At 42.0% G+C, this 26,248-nt stretch overlaps 2 protein-coding genes and 1 long non-coding RNA gene across 6 annotated transcripts in view; 2 read left to right on the top strand and 1 right to left on the bottom strand.

Annotated features, from left to right (window-relative positions):
• Positions 1–14,414, top strand: part of LOC126499186 (uncharacterized) — a 31,137-nt gene extending 16,723 nt beyond the window's left edge. The window contains exons 2-3 of the long non-coding RNA XR_007591021.1: positions 13,724–13,878; positions 14,280–14,414. This is a non-coding gene — a long non-coding RNA (uncharacterized lncRNA). The remainder of the gene's footprint in view (positions 1–13,723; positions 13,879–14,279) is intronic.
• Bbs12 (Bardet-Biedl syndrome 12) lies at positions 9,674–22,691 on the bottom strand. 4 transcript variants are annotated; one of them, XM_050138284.1, is made up of 3 exons: positions 22,606–22,691; positions 20,356–20,473; positions 9,674–15,372 (listed from the first exon to the last, which is right to left on the bottom strand). In XM_050138284.1, exon 3 carries the CDS (start codon positions 15,354–15,356, stop codon positions 13,260–13,262), a length of 2,097 nt encoding a protein of 698 aa, XP_049994241.1. In that variant the 5' UTR covers positions 15,357–15,372; positions 20,356–20,473; positions 22,606–22,691; the 3' UTR covers positions 9,674–13,259. The 4 variants fall into 4 exon arrangements, with proteins under 4 accessions (XP_049994241.1, XP_049994240.1, XP_049994243.1 ...); XM_050138283.1 differs by lacking the exon at positions 22,606–22,691 and adding an exon at positions 22,473–22,595; XM_050138286.1 differs by lacking the exon at positions 22,606–22,691 and adding an exon at positions 22,449–22,563.
• LOC126499209 (centrin-4) lies at positions 22,691–25,644 on the top strand. Its single transcript, XM_050138327.1, has 6 exons — positions 22,691–22,821; positions 22,990–23,128; positions 23,999–24,145; positions 24,649–24,777; positions 25,258–25,395; positions 25,555–25,644. Exons 1-6 carry the CDS (start codon positions 22,691–22,693, stop codon positions 25,642–25,644), a joined length of 774 nt encoding a protein of 257 aa, XP_049994284.1.
• Positions 25,645–26,248: the final 604 nt, after the last annotated feature.

Below are 26,248 nucleotides of genomic sequence, written 5' to 3'. Positions count from 1 at the left end.
CTTCATGGCAGACGGCACTGCATGACAAAATCATGTACATGAGATAAAGAGGTTGTGTGGCAAGAAGCAGCAATGTATGGGATGAGAAAGTCACACCTCTGTACAGCAGCCTGCTCTCTCCTAGTAAGTCCAGTCCCAGAAGAACCCAATCTCCTCCCACCAGGTTCACCACCCCTCAGGGCCCCTCAGTTGGAACCACCATATGGACCTTGAGGAAGCTAGCAGTATTTACACTAGAGCAGGTAGGAAAGGGAGAAGGGGGTAGGCAGCAAAGACAGTAAAGTGTCACGTGGGTCCCTGTAGTCACAAATGGGTGCTCCAGTTACCGCCCTACTTGACAACTTTTATTCTGTTGTTTATTGCTTTGTTATTACCAAAGCAAGAAACACAATTTATGTAATGGTGACAAACAAAAGAAGGACAGGAAGGGTTGTTTAGACATAGACAGCCTCAGAGGGCTCTGTGCTCAGGTTAAATACCAGCTTGCTGTTGCCATCTTGAAATTAATTTTTGAGCAAGAGCATATTTTAAGTTTGCTTCTATGCTCTTTCCTAAGAAAATGGGCATGCATTTTTATTGACTTTTAATATGAAACTAGACTATACATATGTTGTTGTCTTTTTGTTTATATTTTTACATATCAGTATATCTTCAGCATCATTTTAGTGGTAGCATAATATTCTATAGTGTAGATATATCATAACTGAGACACTGTGAATAAGGCCCTTGGTACCTGGAGTGCAGTGTTTAAATTTCATTACCTTCCTCATTGTACAATGGGAATGCTACACTAGATGAGCTATCACATGTACAGTCAGCATTCTAACCCTGTAAATGCTGATGTGATCAATAGCTAAAAGCCAGTTTAGAGCTACCCTACTGACGATGCACTACTAGTTAAAAGGACAAAATGTTAAAAACAGCATTTGTTTAGAATCAAAAACACTTATGTAGGAATGAGATGGCAAAGTCTTTCTGATCCAGCTTTCTAGAGCTGAGAGGAATTAGATGTCCTCACTCTACCCTGGTGGGTTTCTGGAATGCATTTGTTCATTTAAATTAAAACAAAGCCTGTTCTTAATTGTACGGTTATTTTGATTTATGAAACTGGAATCAACACAAACATGTTTGTGTCTTTCTGGCAAATCACGTCAGAATTTATTTATTGATAGGTATTTTTAAAGACTTAAAAAATACCACGTCAATGTCTGTGTTTCTGTGGGGGTGTGTGCATAAGTGCAGGCACACACAGAAGCTGCAAGAGGGTATTGGGTCTCTTAGAGCTGGAGTTACAGGAGGTCATGAGCCACCCAATGTGGGTGCTGGGAACCGAACTTTCCCCTGCAAGAGCAGGATGCAATTTTAACCAACGAACCATCTCTAGCCTCCAAAATTTATTGAATAGCAATTAATTTAAAAGGTACAGTGGTTTTATTGGTTGTAATTTTCCATATAATCCCAACTTCCTGGATAACCAGTACAGGCAAACGTATGTTCTTTTATTCTAATCTTAATGACTAATATTAACTCTCAGGTCATACATTACATATCACAGAGTAAATATATCTATATCTACATCTGTAGGTTTCACAATGGTTTTAACGGGAAGAGGCCACAGCATAGTTCAAGGAGCACCAACAGGCCCAAGAAGCAGAGCAGAGGAAGCTGACAGAGTCCCCGTGAGAACTAAGGCAAAAGAGCCCTGTTAGACATCTGCCAGAAACTCTGCTGTAGGATCAAAGTCGAGCCGAGACTCGGGGTCTAATTAAAGAGCAGAATCAAGGACTATGGAAGTCACAGAGGCAAGGGGCAGTGCTGGGGCGTGAGTTCGCCACATCAGCAGCAGGAATGGAGCCACAGAGCTCTCTGCCTGGGGTTCCTCGACAAACACATCGAGTTCTTAGATGACATATCTCTGTTGGAAACTGCCACTGCAGGGCCATGTGTCTTCCTCTTCACTGAGGTTAGGTGAGGGAGTTGCATCCCTTCCTTGGTCTGGAACACTTGGTTTCCTGGATAAGATTGTAATATATCCATGCACTCATGTGTCCCTAACTGACTTAATAAGTTAGGTCGGTAACTTATTCCAGAAGTAAGTTCCCAGTCTGTACTTCCGGGGTGGTATTTATATAGTAAGGTACGGAGCTGGCCTGTCTCTATGTTTACACTCGAAATGGAGCCACGTTGCTTGTAACATGGAGTAACTCAGGGCAAGGGGCATCCTGAAGGCCAGAGACAGTTCTGATGGGAAGCTTTACTACAGCAGCCGCAGCTGAATGGCAAAGGGCTAGGGAGCAGCAGAATGACTGACTGGTGCGGGCAAATCTCTCAAGCGAGTGGGTGGTGAAGGAAAGAAGGGAACTGGAGTGGAAGGAGGTGGGTTTGAAATACTGAAGCCCCAGGTATGCTGTAGGCCTGGGGAGAAAACCATAGGAAGGAGAAAACACACATGGAGCTATGAGCAGGAGCAGAGAACGGGACAGGACTCTACCATGTAACCAACAGCAGCCTGAAAACTTCCTTTTTTTTTTTTTTGCGACCTCAGTTCAGGTAGAACCGAATCTCTGGCTTCAGTCTTTTACAGAAAACTATTTCAGGACAAGCCAGTATGAAGCAGAGACTTTGAGCGTAGAGGAAGGGTTAAGAGAAGAAAAATACTTAGAACACACTCTTGAGGGTGTGCGAGTGGGCTTCTCTAGCTCTAGGGCCCTTTTCATTTTCTCTCCCCCCCCCCCGCCCCGTCCTCTGGGTGAGGCCTATGCCTGCTGCTAGTCTCTGCAGCCAAATGATGTCTAAGCTGAAAATTCTCCAAGGGATCTGTACTGTTTCTACATCTCTGGCTCCTCCCACCCTTCCTGCCCACAAGTCCTGCCACTTTTAACACTGCCTCTGCATAGAGGGACAGTTTGTAACTCTTCTAGGCATGGGGGCCTGAGTCATTACCCATGATACAAATCTCACATCAAGCCTCACAATTTTTCTGCCACTTGTATCCAAACTTCAGCCTCCTGCAGAGTCCACATTAAACAATACTTGATCTGTTTGAGTTTTTCCATTTCTCCCACCAAAAGGCATCATCTTGAACTCCTACACCAAGGTCTTGTGGCTTCTATTCTCTTCTAGCTTTGTTCCAGTTATTTCCATCACTACCCTGCAGGTTCATGAAAGCAATGTCTTGATTAACTGATAACCCTCTCCCTATATATAACTGGTTACTCAGAGGCCACTGCAGCACACACTGGTGGAAGGTAACTGAATCAGGAAATACCCTCAAGTACACAGGACACAGGGAACCTGAGTGTGGGAGTCACGGGCGGGGCAAGATTCATATTCTCACAAATGCCTCTCATACATATTTGAAAAACTGAGTTAACACCCACATCACACAAGATCCTGTTAGCATCACTGACAACACATGTCCAGCCAGTTCAGCAACTGATGAATTAGAATCCAGAGAGTTTATATTACTCAGACAATGCTGATTTCCTCTCTCTCCTAAACTGGTCCTTTGTTTTGTGATTTTTCTGTGTTCAAGTCTCTGTGTGCATGAGTATATGGAGGTAGAAGGGCCCTTCTTCTGCTCCTCCCTCTACCTTATATATCAAGATAGGGTCTTTCACTGAACCCGGAAATCACTGACTAGCTAGGCTGAGTGGCCAGAGAGCCCCCAGCATCTCCTGCGGCCCCTCCCCTTTCCCCAGCATAGCACGGGGTTAGATGTGCACCATGCTCAGCTTTTATGTGGGTACCAAGGATCCAAACTCAGGTCCTCATGCTTGCACAGCAGACACTTTGCCCAGAGCCATCTCCCCAGTCCCCAAATTGCTCCTTCCCATGAGAATTTAAAAAAATAAAAGGACTGGTATTATTAAAAGTAACTCTCCATAAAAATAATTTTTTGTTTAAAATATAAGAATTGTATGCATTTTTCCATTTTATTTAAATGTTACCAATGTGTTTTCAAGAATATTGATTTTTACAAAGCAAACATTATTAAGCAGATGAGCAGGGGTTATTAACAGAAAATCTGGCTACCAGATTATGTAATATCCAGATGGGAAATGTGTATTTCATCTTATTGTTATGTGGTCTTTACACATCTTTATCTCATTTCCTGGTGAGCCCCCCCCCCACTTTACTTCCCATTCCAGGTGGACAGTAGAGCAAGAACCAAGAGTAGGAAGCAGAGCCATCTGGAAGGTGAGATCTGGAAGGCCATAATGCCAGTCTTCCCAGAAGGCCTTCCTGATGGCCTGAGGTTATGGCAAAGCACAACCAAAGCTGCTTTAAACCAATGCTGGCATGTGAGCCACTGTATCACGCCAAGGCTTGCTCCGGCACCGGTGGATTTTTACAGTTGAAGAGATCAAAATGGCCAGATGTCAGGAAAACAACAACAAAACAAAAGCAAAGAACGTTCACAGGAAAGATATTATAAGCGAAAGAACCCAGGCACTGCTGTTCTTCCATACCAGTCTTGTCAAGATAAACAGAAAATGCGTGCAGATGAGCTGAGGCCCCGGAGCTGATCACCATGCACATTCTCCAACCAAATGACAGGTTTCAAACTCTGGCACTGTCCAGTGTGCTCAAATACACATCCAGGAAAGCAGCAGGGGGAGAGGTCAATTTCCAGTATAACATTAAACAGTTTTTAATAATCCAGAACGAAAAGCATAAACATGAGATTACTGGAATCACCCAGCAATACAGCAATAAGCCAATTTCAGATGCTGGCTTTCTCCTTCTGCATGTTTAATATGCAAAGTGTGTGTTTTCTGGTATCACGTCTAAGAATCCTCTAGGCCAGTGGTTTTCAGCCATCCTAGTACTGTGACCCTTTAATACAGTTCCTCGTGCTGTGGTGACCCCTACCCCACCCCCCGCCATAACATTATTTTCTTTGCTACTTCATAACTGTAATTTTGCTACTGTTGTGAAGAGTAATGTAAATATCTGATGTGCAGGAGATCTGATATGCGACTTTCGTGGCCCACAGGCTCTAGCATTAGACACAAGCCGGGCACACACAACTACCCGTGTCTGTGGTCATCTGACATGCTCTGGATTTTGTTACTTTCTTTCACACCCCGTTTACCAAAGATTTGCAATTAAACGCAGTAAGAATAATACTAAAATTGTGCTAATACTGAATTATAGGGCACTTAAGGGCTTAGCTTGAACAATTGGTACAAAAAAGACGACAAACACTCTACTAAAAAGTTTTAAATAACAGAAAAAGCTTTTTAAAAAGGAGGAAACCTAGTTTCTTCTAGCTATGAAAACATGGCTTCCACAGGCCATCTGAGGAACAAGATGCGCTGCTCTGCATGTGATTCTGTTTTCCTTAAATTAAAATAAAATGTATCATTAATAAAAGATATGACAGCTTTGTCAATCAGTGATAAAAACTATTAGAACAACTAACAAGTAGAAAAAGTTAATATTATACATTCTTATGTTGATATCCTGGCCAAGGGGACCAGAGAAAGTTTTAAATTGCCATGTTTTAATAAATAAATAAATAAATAAATACTTGCATATAACAATATAAAGGTATAGTATACAGGTGGTTAACAGAATAGAGTTCTGGAAATTCATGACACTTCAAAGGGAATGTGTTTCATTTAAAGTAGATTATGAAACTGGTGGCAATGTGAGAGTCAGCTCCACAGACAGAAGCAGAAGTCAGCGCTGTTCAATGTTGAGGCGTACAAATACCTCTCCAGAAGGAAGTTATTTTCCAGAACTCAATATTTTATTGTCATTTCTGGAAACTGAAGCTCTTAGAAATATGAGAAGAGCCAGAGAAATATGAAAGGTGGTATGGAGTTGGGAGGAAAGGAGCAGCCTGGAAAAGCCATCAGCGAAGGAGGAAGCAGAGTCCAGGACTGCCACATTAGCAGCAAGCGGGCAAAGAAACTGGCAACAGTCATGGAAACCACAACAAAGTTTGCGGGAAATTCCTAAGCAAGAACCCTAGTGTAAGGTATAGATGTGAAATGCCCGCACAGGCTTGTCTTTTAAACACTTGGTGGTGGTGTTCTTTGGGAGGTTGTGGATCCTTCAGGACATGGGATATATCTAATAAAGTGAGTTGGTTGGGAAGCCAGCCTGCGGGGTTATAGCTCCATCCTACTGCTAGCCAGTATCTCTGGGTTTTAGTTAGAAAGAGGAGTTCCAGCCACCTACACCACAACTATGAACTCCACTGTATTTTCCCCACCATGGTAGTGTCAAATCAAACCCTCCCTCAAGATGCTTCTTGTCATGCCTCTGTAGTCACAGCAATGAGAAAAATAACCCATATACCTGGTGTAGAAATCCAAGCATCCTTGAGTTTTATCTTGTTCTTATTTTGATTTAGAGAATATTGAATATTGAAAAAAGTAGATACAAGTTAAAGACAGGCCAGATGAAGTCTCAAATGTTATCTGACCAGCTGCCCTAAGGTCCTAAAAGAGAACTGATTTTTACAAAGCAAGCGGTTCATCTGAGTTCAGAGACATTGTGCAAACTTCTCGGTGAAACATTCTGATATTACATGCTGTTTGATGTGGGATGTCACTTTTATTGACTAATGAATAAAGCTGTTTTGGCCAATGTCTTAGCAGAGTAAATCCAGGTGGGAAATCCAAGCAGAGATACAGAAAAATAGTAGGCAGAGTCAAGCAGACACCAGCTGGCCACTAAGGAAACAAGACAAATAGGAAATGAGGTAAATCCATGGCCACATGGCAATACATAGACTAATAGAAATGATTTAATATAAGACATAAGAGCTAGAAATATGCCTGAACCATTGGTCAAACAGTGTTGTAATTTGGTTTCTGTGTGATTATTCGGGTCTGGGCAGCTGGGAAATGGAAGTGCAGTCTCTGTTTAGAAATGACGCCCAAAACATTTGGCAAGAATTTCCACATAAAGCCTGAGAAAGTTTTTTTCTTTTCTGTTTTGTTTCATGGTTTTTGTTTTTTTTTTTTAAAGAAGGATTCTAAACAGACAAGAACAGAGTTAAGCACAGCTTCTTGGTTAACTGTTTTTTCTCCAGTAGGCTCTGTTTGCTGGCAGCAAGTGGAAGCACGGCTCCTCTAAGAGTCTTCCTGACTCAGCTTTAGCTGCAAAACGTTGCAGCTCTTTTAAGAGGCGCTGCCACCAAACACTTATATGGTGTTTATGAGTAGCTGGCAGTATGCTTCTTGGTGGTGGCAGGGACCTTGAAACCCCAGTGTTGTGGCAATAAGCAAGGCTCCTGCCAGTATCTCTACCATAAAGCTAGACTCTTAGGAAGCTAAGAAACGGACAAATCCAGCCACGAAAGCCACAGCTTTAATCCTAGCCATATTGCTTAGCAAATTAAAGACTCATGTGGTCAGAAAAAGATAAAAGATCTATACAGTAAAGACAGATTTGGATGAAAAAAAAAACCTCTAAATGGTTTACAGTGTGTTTAAAATATATGTAGGCTTGGGAGAGAAAAGAAAAAGGATAGAGAAAGTCCTTTTGAAAAAGAAATATAGTCGGGCATGGTAGCACATGCATTTAATCCCAAAACTTGGGAGGCAGAGACAGACTGTCCTCTGTGAGTTCAAGGCTAGTCTGGTCTACAGGGTGAGATGTGGGACAGGCAAACAAACATAGATAAACCCTGTCTCAAAAAACCAAAAATTAAAAATAAAAATAAAAGAAATACAGTAAAAAAAATGTCACGGAAAGATGGAAAAATCAGAGAATCTGGATACTGTATGTTATTGTGTTTCCTTTGAATTTTTTTAACTGCAGAGAGACATTTGATTCTGGGGGCTGCTAAGCTGAACCAAAATACATATTTTAAAGGTTTCCTGATTTCATATTTTGAGCCTAAGAATGTGTTACTTTGGAGAGGAGGTTCTGCTTTTGTTTCCACAGAAGATGGGAACCTGTGGATTCCTTTCAGGCTAATGTGGTTTGATGGAAAAATCCCCCCCCCAAAGGTCTCCATGAACCCTAAAAATACTTATGCAACAACAACAGAAAACAGTTGGGAGAAAACTATGTTCAAATTACCAAAATGTCTGTTTATAAATGTTTGTTTTCATTTAAAAGGGGTTGGGTGTAAATGGTTAATAGTCATAGTCAATCTCTTTCTACAAAAGGCAGGGGATATGATACAGTAATGAATATTTTACATTGGTAAGAACTTTGGTTTATTGATACAAATTTATGATCAATTTTGTTATATGTATATTTCTACTCTTTTTAAAGTATTATGATTATACAGTTCATTAAAAATGTAATTTATAGCTAAATACAGTTATAACCATCTATAATAATCAAACTTTTAGTTACATTAGGTTTTCTAGATATATAGATATATTTCAGTTAGATAATCTTCAACACTTCAAAGACCTACAAAATATGTCATTTAAAGAACTTAGACTTTTCTCGACAGTGAGTTATTTCTGTTATATGTTAAAGTGGAATCTGGGTCAGTCTCTCCTTCATTATCAGAAGAAGGTTGAACTTCTTTAAACTATTCCTTGTCTTTCCAAAGCACAAATCATGAATATGTAGGACAAAATGATCACAAAGTTACTTCATCTTGTACCCAACACCAGGTAAGGAGTCTGACCAGGCAGCTCCTATTACTTGTCTTGCTTTCCTAGTTTCCTTCTTCCCCCAAACAGCTGCTAACCCCGAGTCTAGCCCTTTGGCTCAGAAATTATAAAAATGGTCTTAGTGAGTTTATTAAGATATATATAAAATATGAAATTCTCCACCTTAAACGCTCATTTCAATGGTTTTTAGCCCATCTACTATTGAACAACCACCATTATATAATCATAGAATGCTCCCATCTCCCTTCTGACCCCCTGGAAACTGGCATTTATTAACAAGCGGCCATCATTACCGGGCACTCTTCTGGGTGTTTGCCCAACCTGAGGCTGGTGCGTTCCACATGCTGTCAGCAGCCAACCTGTTTCAAAGGAAGCCTGCGGAGCTCAGTGAAGGCTTTCCTAACTGTACTCCCAAACGCAATGGTTTTGTTTTGTTATCAGTTTGTTTGTTTGGATGCTCTTTTATTAAACACTAGTATGAGCTATGGAGAGAACAAACTACTTCTGTGAGGCTAGGGATGTGGCTCAGCTGGCAGAGCGCCTATCTGGCACGTATGCAGCTCTAGGTTCCATTTCCAGGACAGCACAAAGTGGACATAGTGGTGCACACCTGCACTGCCAGCACATGCAAGTGGAGACACCCTTGCCCCTTCATCAAATGTGAAGAGCCTAGGATACCCACAATGCTGCCTTAAGAACAAACAGAAACAACCCCCCCCCCCGAGTAAACTGTATGTATTTCCTCCCCAGAATAAGAAAGGTCATGGGCCCTGAGCAGCTGTAAAAGCAGGTAACCCTGCAGCACAGTCAGGCTAAGCCACTGCAGAAATCCTAGCTGCCCAGGAGGCTCCAGCTCAAGAGTCAGGCTCTGGGTCTGGGTTCTGAAGCTGGAGAGATGCCCCACCAGATCCTTACTCTCCTGAAACACATTAGGAAATCTGTGGTTATTTTACTCGAGCAAGAGATAAAGGAAAAATGCATTATATCTACAATGGTCCCCCCCCCCCCATTGGAGACAAGATCTTTCCATGTCCCACGTGATCTCCTCCTGCCTCAGTCTCCCTAGGGCTGGAATTGTACTATTACACCTAGTTTGTCTTAGGTCTAATTTGACATTTATTCCGTAGTGGAAACATATTGGGAAATAGCTTTTTCCCACTTTCTGCTCAAGAGGTCAGCACAGGAAACAGTTCTACCCAAACCACACTGCTCAATACTGCTAATAGGTCAGGAACGTCTTAGCTTTCTTTAATTCATGCACCATGTATAAAGAATTTTCTTCAGAACACCAGATAAACACATTGGAAATTTTTCTAATGCGATTACCAAGATGGAAAAAAAAAAAAAAAAACAGAAAAGGCAAACACACGTCAGAATAGTCTGAAACAGACTGAATGATGTGTTGCGGTCAAATAGGCACAACTTCACATGGACACACACACAGACGTGGACGTCAGAGCTGGCACTCCACTCTTAGGAAATATTCCTGCTATTTGCTACTGTGGGCGACAGCCAAGGGTAAGGTTTAGCTCTTTACACAGTACGGATGTCCTTAGCTCACAATGAGTTATATCTCGATGAACTATGGCAACTGGAAGCTTTGTGTGCATTTAAACACCTAACCTGCTTACCATCATAACTGAGCTCTCCTAACCATGCTCAGAAGGCAAAACCATCTAACACAAAAGACCATTTTATAGTAAAGGATACATCATGCAATTATCATGCCTGCTGGAGAGGCAGACATAGCTCTGCCGTCTCCAAATCTCACAGCATTAAGCTCACTCACATTTTCAAGTCTAGCCTTATTTAAGGAAAAAAAAAAAGCTCTATTTTTTTACCCTTTTAAATGAGCTTTACTATAACTAATCAGCATTAGAGCTGGAGGTCATAGTAAGGGTGATGCGGTCAACTGTCACCTGGGAGTAGTTTGAGGAAACTCGATTCACTTTCCCAAGCCAAGGCTTGCTAACGCAGAGGAAGGCCTCCCAAGCAGGGAACAGAGAACTGCCCACAGAACCCTGGTTAGTGAGTGTCCTGCAGACTGGTGCTACCCTCCTCTGAAACAATCTCCTTTCCTTCTGGGGGTTTTCAACAAGACGACAAATTTGGGGATCACAGGAGAGGAAGGTCTGCCACCTACAGGTCAGAGGAAAGAAGGTCTCATTAGGTCTTTTCGAACTAAGTATGGACAAGTACTGAGTGTTCTAAGAGTGGCTTCAGGAGGCTAACCGGGGGCAACACAGGAAGAGGCTTTGGAAAAGGATGCTGCCTTCACGTTTCTGCTGTGTTAACTTTTTCATTAATATGCTGCACGGTGTTTTGTGCGGCACTGCATTCGTGGTGGCCATAAACAGATAAATGAATAAATGAATAGCTGAACGCTATGAATCTCTAATGTGGGCTCTCTTCCACACCCCCAGCATTTCCTTCTCATTGCTACGAATTATCTGAAGGAGCAACAAAAACCTAATATTGTGGGTAAATACTAAAAAAGATTTAGGTTCTTAATTCATATAGTCTACCAAGATAAAGTCTAGATGAATTATGTATATACAAGCTTGGGAGAATTAACAACCTTTACGAGACTGCAACAAAGTCTTAAAGTTGCGAAGATCTTTCTACACCTTCTGATGTGAGTATCTGTGTACCATATGAAGATGTATTTGCTATGATTGGTGTGACAAAAGACTGAACAGCCAATACCAGGCAGGAGGTGTAGGTGCGATTTCTAGAGAGAGAAAGGAAGAGGAGAAGGCAGGGGACACAGAGAGGAAACAGAAGGTGCAAGATGGAAGAGAGGTAATGCTACACGATAGAACACAGATTAATATAAATGGGTTAATTTTAAGTTGTAAGAGCTAGTTAGGAACAAGCCTCAGCTATAGGCCGAGCTTTTATAATAAGTCCCCACGTCATTATTTGGGAGCAGGCTGGTGGGACAGAAAAAGACTTGTTACAGTCTTCCAAACCAGGACTGGCTGAACAGAGGACTCACATAAACAGGTAGTGGTGAGTCACTGTGCGGGAGTGATGGTGGCACCACTGAACTCTTAAGAATATTGGGTAAACGCCAAATAGATTAATCCACAGAAGTAGACAATTTGTAATATGTACAGCTGATGCACAATTAATAAAAACTCAGGGTCAGAAATTGGGGTTCAACCTGAAGATCCAAAAAGCAAAACAGCCAGTCACTGGCTCTTACCTCAACCTCAATCTGAAATGGCGACCCTGCCTCCTAGAATCTCAGAATGAGACTGTGTGAGAGCTGTCTCTCCCATCTTCCACCCTCACCCCCATTTAATATTCTTCTCCAGGGCTGGGATTAAAGGCGTGCACCCTGGGATTAAAGGCATGCACCACCCTACAGCAACTAGGGTGGCTATTGGGATTAAAGGTATGTGTTACCATAACCTGGTCGGTAAGGCTGACCAGTGAGACTGTTTTACTCTCAGATCTTCAGGCAGTCTTTATTTATTAAAATACAGTTGAAATGTCACTATACTTTGGGGTCAAAATGTATTTACAGACATATAAATTTAAGAAACCTTAGGAAACCATCCCCAAAATGTTAATAGTGATTATACTGGTTGTGGGGATTGAAAATGAAAGACAAAAAAGACCAAGACAGTCCTCTAAAGATGTGCTTAAAGAATAATGGAAAGAAGGCAGGCCATGGTGGAAATATCTGGGATGGTCTGGAACATGTGGCCCTATTGGATAAGGTGTGTTACACTGGGTGAGTTCTCTGCACTATCCCCTCAACTCCCCACCTCCTACTAGGGGACCAAGATGTGGGCTCACAGATGTCACTGCCACCATGCTTTTGCTCTGTCGTCATGGGCTCTGACTGTCTGAACCATAAAGCCAAATTAAAGTTTTTTCTAAGTTCCTCTGGTCTGTCTTATTACAGCAATAGAAAAGTAACTGAGACAGCATCTCTATACTTACTACAGATGTAAAGAATATAAAGATATCTCTGTACTTACTATAGATGCAAAGAATATAAAAAAGCTTGGCCAATCTTTATCTAGTCCATGTCCACGGCTGGTTTGACTTAAGCACTGTTGAAGGATGTAACCACTCCTGTTGGACAGATAAGTGGACTTATTTCTGCTTTGGCAGTAAATATCACAAGTTCAGCATTTGTCTTACAAGAGAACACCCTTGTTCTAGGTCCTGCCACTGGCCCTGTGTGCTGCTCTTGTGGGACAGAAAAGCCAGACAAAAACCAACACAATACTCTGAATGTAGATTCTGCTGTGAATGGCAAAAGCGCTCTGCTTCTAATCCAGGGGTATCCTATAGCACCTGTGAAATAAGAACAGGCTAATTTGTTAGCTTATAAATAAGGCAAAATTCAGAACTGTAGCTATTGATAGACATCAACTCATTCTTGACAACTGCTAATAATTTAGACACTATGACCTGACTATAAATATTTATTACAACTGGAGAAATGGCTAAAAGGTTAAGAGGGCTTGCTGCTCTTGCACAGTTGGGTTCTCAGCACCAACATTGGTTAGCTTATAAACCTAAAACTGTGGTTCCAGGGGATCCGGTGCCCTCTTCTGGCCTCCTTGGACATACATGCACACTCCCACACACTTTAAAATTTATTAATACGATATTGCTTATTTCCTAAAGATTTAGCTGACCCTACAAAAATAAAACTCCATCTAATTCCTGTGAGTTTATCTGTGTGTGTTCGAGTCCAGTAATTATTTCACTGTCTGTCTGAAGCACTAAGAGCACCAAGTCTAATGCTCGGCGCCAGGCTTCGGTCTTTGGGGTAACAGTATCATAAACTCTTGGAACTAGCTCCAGGTTATCTGAAATACCTGAATGAAAAAGTTCACTACTTAGTTTACTGTATTTACTCAAGATGTAAGATGAAGGGGAGCCAGAGTTGGTGGCCTTTTGTACATGATGTTGAATGCACGTGCTGGCTTCCACGGCTGATGGGTGAGTGGTGGTGTTACACATGACAGCTGACAGGTACTCACGCCACCCACTTGCCATGCACTTCAGCACAGTCGGTCTATAGACGGACAGAGACGAGGCCATCCAAGAGGAAGAGTCAGGAAGCCATCCTGAACAAGCATTATTTTCTTTATTTAAAGATTGTTCCGCAAGAATCTGAAGATGACTAAGACATAAAAATTCAACAGCACCACCACCAAGGAAGACCTTCTCCTCTTTTAGGGCCTGATATAAACGATATACACAAGACCAAAACCTGTCTTCCTTGGCTTCCATCTGAGCACTTATTGGGCTGGTGAGTATGGCTGTAATCAAATTAATTCTTTCTGTTTTTAACAAGACTGCCATTCTGTTGCCCCCGCTCACATCATGAGGACTTGTCCAGGAGGTCACGGAGACCTCAGAGCCCACACAGTCTTCGCTCACTTGTGTAACATAGGCTACTGGTGCTGCTCCTGTGGCCTCTGCAAACGCTTGCAACGCACTGCCGTTCACGGACCCAATCACCAGCCGCTTACTGTGTGTGCACTTTTCAGTTAGGTGCTCAGATACATTTCCTTGTACCAGGACGAGGTTCACATTGAACTGGGTTAACACCTGCAACACACTTTCTGCCCACAGTTCTTCTGCACTATCTTCTGGAAGCTTTCCACTAACTAACTTAGTCTTAATATTTACGGACTTATTAAATCCCAGGTGGCGGTAACTCTCTGTGAGGTCACCCTCAATGAGAATCACCCGGAAAGGTTGATCCTGCAATTCCTTTATCAGAGCAAGAATAGACATGGGTACAACAGTGACATATCCTAAACAAACACAGGAACAAGTTTCAGGTAAGCCCGGGAGACAGCAAGTGAGGAGTCTTGAAACATCAAACACAAATGGTACCTTACAGTTGTCTTGCTGCAGGTACACACTCTGCCACTGCAGCCTCACAGCTGCTTCTGCCAATGCCATGATGCTGTGGTCTCCATGGCTCAAGCCGACTGCTAACTCCATCCATGCATTACATGAAGAAGTTCTGGGAGTTGATGACCCACACTGTTCTAGAAATCCATCAGGTCTGCTTATCCCGTGGCTATTATCTGTCCTAGTAAAATGCCTACTGTGAGTTAATGCTGACTTTCTGCAGAAGGAATCTGCATGCAGGCTGTTTCGCAGAGTCTGTGGTATGTTTTCTTCTGTTTCAACCTTAGCCTGAGTTTTGAAGAATTTGGGTGATGCAGCAAGTCTCCCAGAGGACAATAACTGAGATGTAGCATTTTTGAAATCATGCTTTTCCTGTAACAACCCGGGACCTGAAGGATGCAAGTTGACATCAACTGTTTCAAGTTTGTAAACTATACTTGAGTTGTCCATGTGGTCAAATACATGGCATATGGGTACTTGAAGGGAAACTACTGCTTCAATGCAAGAGTCCAAGCCTTCGGACATTACTGACACTATTACTGTAGTGGGAACACCCAGATGGAGACATTCTTCAACAGCTCTGCTCCATGCACCAACAAGAAACAAGAGAGTGCTGGTTCCAATTCTATATGCACCATGCTGTGCTTGAACTGCTTCGTTGAGAAGCTGCCCCACTGCACAGGTTAAATCCAAACCTTCAAGAAGTCTGACTGTTGAGCTGATTAACACACTCTCATGACACTCTGCATCTGTAATAAACTTGGTGGCTTTTACTGGGCCTAGGAAACTTCTTCCTGTTTGCGCGAATGATGAAAGCTGTTGAAGTCCCACGTGCCTTCTTTTGTTTATGACGCTGCAAGCCATCACCACGAGCAATTATCTGCAAATAAACCAACACTTGAAACTTTGCTGGGTGACTGATGACAAGGGCTCTATAGAGAGAAGAAAACACAGCTCACACTTTTGGACAGAGTTTCAATTACTGTGATCAGTGTGATGATGCAGAAGGGTAAATAAATCAAGGGCGTGGGACAGGGTGGTGGAGGAATGACTATTCCTCATGGCAGAGGAAATGGAGAGGAATACAGGCAACAAGCAAGGTTTCCAGAAGGCAATCTGCAGAATGAGACTTAAAACATTTGTGCTACAATTCTTTTGAGACAGGGTTTTACTATATAAGATGGTCTTAAATTTGTGATCGCCCTTTCTCCACCTTGAAAGTGCTAGAATTACAGGTGTGTTCCATCATGTCATCTGCGGGATAACTGTGCAAACTGAGCAAGGGGGTGGTAGTGAATGTACAACTATGTTAAAAAAGAAAGGAAGAAAGAAAGGAGGGAGGGAGGGAGGGAGGGAGGGAGGGAGGGAGGGAGGGAGGGAGGGAGGGAAAGAAAAGGAAAAGCACTGTGTACCAGGAGTCTGGAATTATGAGAATATGGCACACACGGCAAGGAGTTGGAGAACCTAAGGCTCCAGTAGAGGAGGAATTGGGTTATGAGGATATTTCATGTTATGTTAAGAAATAAGCTTTATCCTATAATGGAAACCACTTGGGTTAAGAATAAGAAATCACTTGTGTAGCTTTTTAAACCTGAGCCTGGGCTTGAATTTTGCTCTACTGCTAACAGGCAGCTAGCCCTTCAGTTTACACATCTGGGAAAAGAGACTAATCACAAAAGCTACTTCACAGCTAGCATGAGGAGACAGTGCTCAGAACAGTGGAGAGCACAGTTTTATGTACGTTCAGTTATATTGCCATCCTTTTAAGTTTGACTGACTAACCAAGTACCAGACTCAAAATAAAACAGCCACTTAATCTTCTAAAATTATGAAGCCAGATAATGGGGAGAAAGATTTGGGAATTGATTACATTACGAAGGAAAAAGCGTACTATTTAAAGGAGATCCAAAGGCAACTGGAATTATTCAAGATAATATTTTAGAAATCACCTCCAAAATGAATATCAAGAGACGAAGAGAAAGATTATTAGTTCAATACTAAAAAGGTTTTAAACAATGGTGCTTTCTCATTTTTTTTTTTTAATTTGCTTTTTCTTTTGGTTTTTTTGAGACCGGATTTCTCAGTGAAGTTCTATTGTTTCCGGAACTCATTCTGAAGGCCAGGTTGGCCTCGAACTTATAGAGATCCGCCTGCCTCTGCCTCCTGAGTGCTGGGATTAAAGCTAGGATTAAAGGTGTGTACCCAGCTAACAATGGTACTTTATAACTGAGAAACCATCTATAATAAAACTACTACTACCCGAGGAAGTGTGAACTCCATTAGATGAGGAACTGAAGCTAGATGATACTATAAGGCTTTCACGATTCTTTGAATATTTTTAATCAGAATCTTGTTCTAATACAGGTCGTAACTCTGGTAAATTTGTTTCTGAACTAGCGACACTCATCTGTGGAAGGGAAAAACTCTACAGTCCACACATCTTTTAGGCTTGAGCACAGGTTTTATTCCTCCAGAACAGCTTCCTACAGGATTTCAAGGACTAACAAAGGTAGGAAGGATGGGCAGGCCCAGCAATAATTACAGCATTATATGAACTCACTCCCAAATCCTTTTTTTTTTCAATGAAATTTTCTGTGTTACATAACAAACACTTAGAATACACACTTAGAATACACATATTCCTTGATAACATCAAAACATTATATTAAAATATACCCTCAGATTTAATTTGAGCAATCCTTAGATTCATCATATCTACCTGGCCTTACTTTTTCTGTCCTTCACCTCCTTCCCCTGTATTATCATCTCCCTACTAAACTCTAAAGTCAATGATTTAAATCACTCTATCCATCATATCCTCCAATCCTCTGACTCTCTCTGACTTCATCTTACTTACCTTGAAAGGCTACTGATCTTGATAAAATGAAGTGACCTTAATTTAAAGAATACAATTTAGATTTAGTATATCCACAATGTTATATAACTGCCACCTCTATCTTGTTCCTAAAGATTTAATAGTCACAAAAGAAAGTCTGAAAACTGCTAAGCAGTAACTCTGTTTCTTTCTGTAACTGGTAATTGCTAATTTGCTTGCAGTCTGTTTTGACCTATTCTTGGTATTTTATATAAAAGGAATCACGGAATATGTGACCTTTCCACATTTTATATTTGGGGTTCTTCCACATTTATTACTTAACAATAATTCACTTAGTAGGATAATATTCCTTGGCAGGTACCACATTTTATACACCTATTTCCCCACTGCTACACATCTGGGCTGTTTCCACCTTTTAGCTACTGAGCTTGTGTGCTTGACCTCTGTGAAGATTCTGTACAAGCACATTTTTGAACCTGTTTCTAGATCTTTTAGCTACAAATCCAGAAGTGAAATTCCTGGGTCATTTGGTAACTCTATGTTTAGCTTAGGGAACTGCCCAGATGTTTTCCCAAACAGTAGAGCATTGCCAGTAGCAATGGACAAAGGTTTTGATTTCTCCACATTCTTCCTGTATTAGTTTTCCTGGGCTGCTACTCCAGATTACAGGAGACAACGACAACAACACACAGTCATACTCGCGAGGTGACGGCGCTGCAGGGCAGTGCTTTCCCTCGGGACTCTAGGGAAGGGTACCTTTTTTTCTCTCCCAACTCCTAGTTGCTCCTGGCATTCCTTGGCTTTTAGTTGCATAACTTTAATATCTGACTGCTTCGATTGTCCTTTTTGTTAATTAAAACACCAGTTACTACACTTACAGACTACCCTGACCCAGTATGACTTCATCTCAACTAATTGCCTCTACAAAGACTACTTTCCGGGTGGGTATGAATTTTGTGTGTTCGTGTGTGACAGACAGCACTGTTCAGTCACTAGTACATTCAACAACTTTGCTTCTGTCAGGCTTTAAACACACTTGCAGATGTGAAAAGACAGTTCATTGTGGTTTTGACTTCCATTTTCCTAATGACTAATGATATTAAACATCCTTTCATGGGCCTAGGACATGTGTCTATCTTCTTTGGAGAAAAGCCCACTGAAGTTTTCTGCCTATTTTAAGAGCGGGCTATTAAAAGGTTTCTGTTGTTGAGCTGGAAGCAGTCTTTACACGTCAGACAGCAAACCCCTATGAAACAACAGCTAACCTCACACTCGTGGATCCAAACAACCACTCATAAGACAATGTTTGAAAAACACAGAAATAAACTCTGCATCTGTTTTGAGCATGTAACTTATATTCTGTCATCATTCCTTAAGCAATGAATTATAACAACTATGAAACTAGTGTTTATATTTTCTTAGTTTATTATTATATTAATTTTAAGGATATACCTAAGTATGTGTATAGGCTAGATTTAAGTACTCTACCATTTTATATAAAGCACTTATGTATCTGTGGACTTGGCTTCTATGGTGGAGTCTTAGAATCGTTCCCTTATGGATGGATGTTGAGGGGCTACCCTATCTGATTTGCATACAATCTAGTGTTTTATAGGACGTCTCTGCTGTTTGATAACACTCTTTCACTCAGAAAAACTGTAACTTTTGGTTAAGTTCTGAAGCCAAGAAATTTCTGTTTTAAATACCGTTCTTTTAGTGGTGGTAAAATTTAATACTTATTTGTGGATGCTGTAGCTCATGTTCTTGGTGGTATATGAAGAATCCATTGCCAAATCCAAGGTGATACATACTTAACCCAGTATTTTCTTCAGAATTCTATTCTTTATTTAGCTTACTGATTGATTTGAGACTAACTTTTGCATATGGTGTGAGGCGGGGGTTCTTGTGCATATGGCTCTCCAGGTGTCTCGGTACCTCCTGTTAAACGAACTATTTTTTTCTCTTGTATGTTCTTAGTACCCTTATCAAAAATGAACTTGCTACTTGCTATACACACATGGGTTTACTTCTGGGCTGTCAATGCAACTGCACTGGAGGATGTAATCATTTTATGCCAACACCATATTGTTACAAAAGCTCTAACTTTCAGTTAAGTTCTGGAGCCAGGAAATTTGTTTTAAATACTGTTCTTTTCTTTACATTTATATTTATAATTTGCCATAATCTCATTTTTTGGAGACATTGTTCTATTTCTCCCTTCATGAATATCCGGTTGATGGAGAAAAATTTGTTGAAAGGACAAGTTTAAAAGTCTGGCTGTTTTTCACTGCTAACAAAATTTGAGTTTACCTTATATAAGATGCTTGAAACATATCATATATGAAATCACAACAAAAATATAAGGTCGATACTAAAACAATTAACCTATTTGTGGAAAATGAAGCATGATATTGAGAAACATAGGCAAAATCTCCTCACATTAAGGGTATCCCCGTGTAACCACGGCCCAAGTTTACACTGTCAATTCCTGCATCAGCTACATTTTGCTTCACTTCCACCCCAAGTCATTCTCTCTTCTTTAGACTCTTCGAAGCCCTGTAGAGACCCTTGTCTTGCCAGGGTCTATGTCTTTTACGGGGGTGGGGGCTGTGATAGAAGTTCTGCTTATGGTCTATTTCTAGATCATAATTAAGGACACCACTCTGTGAGTGGAAAACTACCTGGAACAAGAGGAAAAACCCATAGGTATTTCAAACTCAGTCTGTATGGAATTATGTTACAAAAGGTTTGTCCAGACACAGGATAAATTTCAAGCATCTGCAAAGAAAAGTCATATATAAACAAATATCAACATTAATACTGAAATGAGATGGTTTAGCATTTGAATCTATTTCCAGTTTGAGCAATAACTGAAAAATTGTCTTAGCAGTCCTAGCTTTGGGAGAAGTCCTAAATGGTTCTGAAGAGGTTGCAACGGGCTAATCACTAATACAAACTCAGAATAATAAGGCTGGGGATAACAGTGAAGAGGATGGGAAGATGGTGATTTCAAAAGTGATCAAATACCTCTGGTAACTGTTCCCGGCACCGCACCAACACAACCCGACTGTCGTCCTGCAGTGCCCCGCTCTGACGCCTTCCACAAACAGGCCAATGCCAGAATACTGTTTCCTCAACTTATTATCTGCAATGAGAGGGAGAATCAGATTATTTAACTAGGAGGTTGACTTCAAAAATCTTTCCAAAGACCGTAACTTGCCTTGGCTAAATATTCAGGTTAGAACACTTAGACATGCTTTTCAGGGGTTATACTTTATTTCTTGATGGGTATAACTAGAATTTTCATCATGAGAACCAAGTTTGTTCACCTCCAGTCTACAGGTAACACGACAGTCTAACCACGACATCCCCTGCTTGGAAGCTCTCAGAATAGTCTTCGGCCCTTTGTCCAGCACGGGCACTCCCATGAAAGGGAGTCACACCCCTTCTACACTAGAATCTGAGTCTCCCTAACTCACCCAAGTAAAGGCCATATCCTCACAGCACTAAAACCCACACTTCCTCCTCCCCGGCTTATCTGTTCTGTCCTGCTCAGACGTCCTGTGTGCTTTTAGAATATGTAAGGCATGCTCCCTACCTCAGTATTTCTACATGTCTCTCCTTTGCAATGCTCCTCTCCAGGAAATCTTCTGCCTTAACTATCTTGAAATGCTTCCCCAAATTTCCTTTTCAGGGAAGTCTACCCTAGTCAACCTATTACAAACCATAACCCTTTTCCCTTGTATATGATACTGTTTATCTGCTCCAAGGAGATAAACTTTCTTCTCCTCTGAAACTTTACAAAATGAGCATTGTACATCTAATGACGCACAGGCCAGCGTTTTCTGTTGACACGATTTTCCAGATGACAATTCTAGTCACTGAGACTAGAATCTAGTCACTGAGACTAGATTCCCAGCATCTAGAACACTGCTGACAATTTAGCATAGCATTCAGCAAACATTTGACAAGTGCCAGCTCATCCCAAAGTTGAGTATAAATATTAAAGGAGCAAAGGGATGTTACTGCTACTGTTCCTCTTTCAAGTACCTTTGGACCTCTTAGCCGGGGCCCTTTGATTGCTTTTAAAGGGGCCTCCTCCTTCAAATGATAACTAGAACTGTCTCTGAGAAAAACAAAAAACATAACTAAATGATCAACTGCACCAAAGTAAACGTCTACTTTTTACTAAGTTTCTTTCAAGCTCACCAGTAGCCGTCATGGCGCATGACAGGTAGAGTGCGCTGTGTAAATTCGGTAGTTTAATAATGTGTAAGGCTTTACTATCTTGCTTAGCTATTACTAAAGTTTTATGTACAGAAGAGTAATGGTCACTTTTCAAGATTGGGATATCCTAATCAAGGTCTAGAAATTAGAATCTGAACTTAGCATTACTTTTTTTTAGCTGGGTATACTGGCAGGTGGATCTCTGAGTCTGAGTCTACTTAGTGAGTTCCAGGACAACTAGAGCTTCATAGTGAGACCCAGTCTCGAAAAAAAAAAAAATAAAATAAAATTTAAAACTAGAATATCCAAATTCCTAAAGAAAAGTACTGTAAAATTGGTTTAACTGTAGTAATCATATATATGTATATATTATTTGTATGTGAGTAATATATATACACACGTACATACGTATGTGTCTATATACCTATACACACACACATATAATATTCGTTTCTGGGTTTCAGAAGTTTCTTTAGTGTTAAATATGACTTTGAAAACTGGCCAACTTTCCAGATGAGATACAAATAGATTATAGCTAAATGCTTTAATACTACTACTTCATTCACAACATATTTTGAATTTGTATCTTCTGAATTCACACTGGGAGAACTTAAGACGGGAAAAATGGCTTCTAATATCAGGATAAACTTACCTATTCCCCAGGAGCCTAAGGAGAAATTTAAGGACTACAAACTGCGAGGTGAGACGGAGGCTTTGGGAAATGTGCCTGCTTTACTCAGCACGCTAGGAAGCGACTGCTTTGCATTCTCCCGCCGAGGAGAAAGTCTGGCTCTAGCCACCCTCGGTCCCCGGGGACCCCGCGAGGACCCCGCGCGGACCCCGCGCGCGGCGAGCACCACCCCCCGCCCCCGTCTGCGAGCGCCACGCAGCACCTCGGGCTTCGCGCCGCCGCGTACCCTCGAGCGGCTCTGAGGCCGGAAGGCCGCAGGACGGTTGCTCCGGTGTGCGGGGTCTGAAGGCACGCGAGCCAGGGCTCTCGCTCCCTCCCTCCCTGCCCTTCTGGCCCGAGGGGACCACGACCCTCCTCACCGCGCGCCGTTCCACACAGCGCCGGAACCGAGCCAGCCCAGCCGCAGCTTGCGAGCCAAGCACTCCTTCCTTTCCATTGGGCGCAATGCCCGTCAATCACGGGAGCGAGTGGGAGGGCCTGCGCACCCTGCGCGCCCTTAGCAACGGCCCGCCCCCAGCGCCTGCCAGGAAGGGGAGGGTGGTTGTTGGGCTGCGCGGGCTGAGGCTGGGGAGCGGGTTGGGGTCATGGTGAGTTTTGTGGGACCCGGGTGTTCTTCTCAGTTTTCTGACTCTCGTGCCAGGATCCTTGGATGCCCTTAGTGACTAGGCCAGGGGACAGAGATGGGTCTCCCTTTCCGTTTATCCTCCAACGCCAGCAATCTATGAGGAATGGTCCACATAAAGATATACCGCCCCAGAGACACAGGGGCCGGTGCCCAAACTGAGGAGCTTCAAGACAGGGATGCAAGGACGCGGGCCACCGACAACCAGCGGCCATCAACTCAGCCGCAGACGGGAAGGGGTCACTGACTCAGTCCTGATGGTCAGGGGCCCACCAACTCAGGCCACTCACAGATACGGGACCACTGACTTCTTCCTGAGAAAAGGCAGACTCAGATGGCTGCCCTAGGATCTAAGAAGACTACTCATCAAAATTCGCAGCTCTAGAACCAAGAATCCACAGCACATAACTAATATAAAGCAGGCCGCTTAGATCCACAGCCACCTCCAGGACCTTATCACTTCCACCTGCTGAGAGAAGAATCTATAGTGGTTCTGTGGCCCAGCTTGATGACAGAAAGAAGCAAACAGACCTTTATCTTTCACATACTAAGCCAAACATTCTCATCCAGAACTGTGGAGTAGCTGTTCACCAAAACCATGGTTTTTCACTTTTGGGCTTCGGTAGCCTAGGGCCCTTGCTAGCAGAGGGAGAGTGCGGGGTGATAATTGTGTTCTTGTAAGCATTCCTCCGGCAAACACTGGGATACGTATGTGACCACACATTCCTCAAGTTAATACTTTCCCGCAGAACTGAGACTGACTGCTTTGTGAGACAACGCCACACAGTTCTATGCTATCTTCCTTAGCTGCTTCTCCCTTCAGAGGCTCTGGTTTTATGAGGAAAATCTAAATGAAAAAAAGAAATAACAAGAAACTTTCTATCAAGAGAGTCATAACCGTACTCAGAGGGCTTAGGCAGGAGGATTGAGAGTTCCAAGTCAGTCTGGGGCTCCATAGGAAAACCTTGTCTCAAAAGACAAAAAAAAAAAAAAAAAAAAAAAAAAAAAAAAAAAAAAAAAAGCAACAAGGAGGGGGTGGGGAACACACTCATTCTATAGAAGGAAATGGGATACTTGAATTTGCACATTCTAGTAATAGAGTTTTTCACCCACTTGTATACTTATTGCAGGCATCCAGCTATCGAACAACTTTAGACCAATGGAAGAAAAAAGCAGCAAAAGTAGAATTGAGTGATGACCAAAAAAAAGAAATAAAAGAGGCCTTTGACTTATTCGACGTGGATGGGTCTGGAACCATAGATGTGAAAGAACTGAAGGTCCTGGAATTATTTTTAGGACATTTGAAAAACCACTTTAGTGTGTGTGTGTGTGTGTGTGTGTGTGTGTGTGTGTCTGTGTGCATGTGTGTGTCTGTGTGTGTGCATGTGTATGTGTCTCTGTGCATGTGTGTGTGTCTGTGTGTGTGTGTGTGTCTGTGTGTGTGTGTGTGTTTGGTTTGTGGGGATGGAACCCAGGGCTCTACCACTAGGCTTGCCCATAACCTGTCTCTGTGGTACTCTTTATACCTTTAATGGTAGTCTTCTGAAAGGTATGTATGTTTACCTGCCCTGAGTCAACAATACAATATCTTTTAACGCTTTAGTTGTGCCCTTGGTTGATGGGTAAGTCAAGACCCAGAATTATCAAGGTTGTGTACTCTGTCATAGTAGGATGGCCCTATGCTCAGATTTTGTTAGAGAACAAAGAAGCTATTAACTAGTAACTTAAAAGCTCAAAATGAGATCACGGCATATTAAAATACGTTCCCTTCCTGTTGCAGATTGCAATGCGGGCCTTAGGATTTGAGCCAAAGAAGGAGGAAATTAGACAACTGATAGCGGAAATCGACAGAGAAGGGACGGGCACGATTTGTTTTGAAGATTTTTTTGCCATTATGAGTGTGAAAATGGTATAGTCACTCTACTTTTCAAAGAAATGCTCTCAGAGACTTGTGCATGTCTGGGTATGGAGCATAGAGATTTCGTGGAGGGGTTGGAAATGGGTATTCACGGGTGCGTGGGATACTATAACACCGCAAGAATGGATGTTTTCAGGGTGGTAAAGACTGTAGAATAGACTTCTCTTGGGAAGTACTGACAGAGGGCAAGATGGAAGAAGCCCAAACTTGAAGTCTTGTCCCTGGCAATCACTGAGTGCCCACTTTTGCCACTGCCCCTGAAAACACCCCTGGATCTTGGAGCTTGCTGTCTGATGTGCTTCAGTGGCAGGTGTGGGCACGTCGGAATAATTGTGAAAGGGGTTCTAGGCTGAGAACTCAGCCTCCTGGTACAAATTTGCACATACAGCTCTAGAATTACAGACCTACTAAGTCCAGCGTGATAGAACAAATAAATAAACAAATTAACCCATGACATTTCATTTCCTAAAGAATGAAAAGGATGAGAAAGAAGAGATACTGAAGGCTTTTAAATTATTTGATGACGATGCTACTGGCACCATATCACTGAATAACATCAAGAGGGTTGCCAAGGAACTAGGGGAAAACTTAACAGAAGAAGAATTGCAGGTAAATCTTGTTTATTTTGTAATTATGACGTGTGTGTAGTTTCACACGGTTTGTGTAGCTTAGTTGAACTTACACAGTCAAAACAAAAATTCCTGCTGCATTTCCATCGTGAGGCGTTTTTAATGGTTTCAGTCTACCGTGTCACGTTTCGTGTTACAGGAAATGCTCGATGAAGCGGACCGTGATGGTGACGGAGAGATTAACGAGGAAGAGTTTTTGAGGATGATGAAGAAGACCAGTCTTTATTAGCTCTGCTTTCTGGCTTCTAGGAAGTGTGCACAGCTTGCCTGTTAAGCAGTTCAGTAATGTCCTACTTTATCTCATTCTTCTCCATTTCTAGTTTATATGCTCAGGTTAGTCCCTTGGTGTCTAATCCATGCAAGAAGTTATGTGTCCCCACCAATGAATGCCATCAAGTCTGTAATAGCAAGAATAATAAAAAAAAAGCATGACTTATTTGAACTTTGACCCCCCCCCCACAAATAGTATTTTCACATATTATTTTTAAAGCTCTAGGTTCCAAAGACATTGAAATTTTTTTTCAGTTTAATAAACTTGGCTCCCTGGTGTGGGAAGTCCTTCTGTATATGTGTGTTGCTTTTGTTGGTTAATGAATAAAGCTGCTTTGGCATATGGCAGGGCAGGATAGAGTCAGGCAGGAATTCCAAGTAGATAGAGGAGGAAAAAAGGCAGAGTCAGGGAGACGCCATGTACCCACCAAAGGAGACAGAAGCCCCGGGACCTTGCCGGTAAACCACGAGCCTTGTGGTTATACACAAAATAATAGGAATGGGCTAATTTAAGATGTAAGAGTTAGTTAATAAGAAGCCTAAGCTATTGACCAAGCAGTGTT

The sequence above is a fragment of the Alexandromys fortis genome, unplaced genomic scaffold (assembly GCF_014885135.2).
Source record: "Alexandromys fortis isolate MF-2015 unplaced genomic scaffold, M_Fortis_MF-2015_v1.1 scaffold_15, whole genome shotgun sequence".
NCBI classification, from domain to species: domain Eukaryota; kingdom Metazoa; phylum Chordata; class Mammalia; order Rodentia; family Cricetidae; genus Alexandromys; species Alexandromys fortis.
This window is presented reverse-complemented; position numbering and strand designations above follow the sequence as displayed.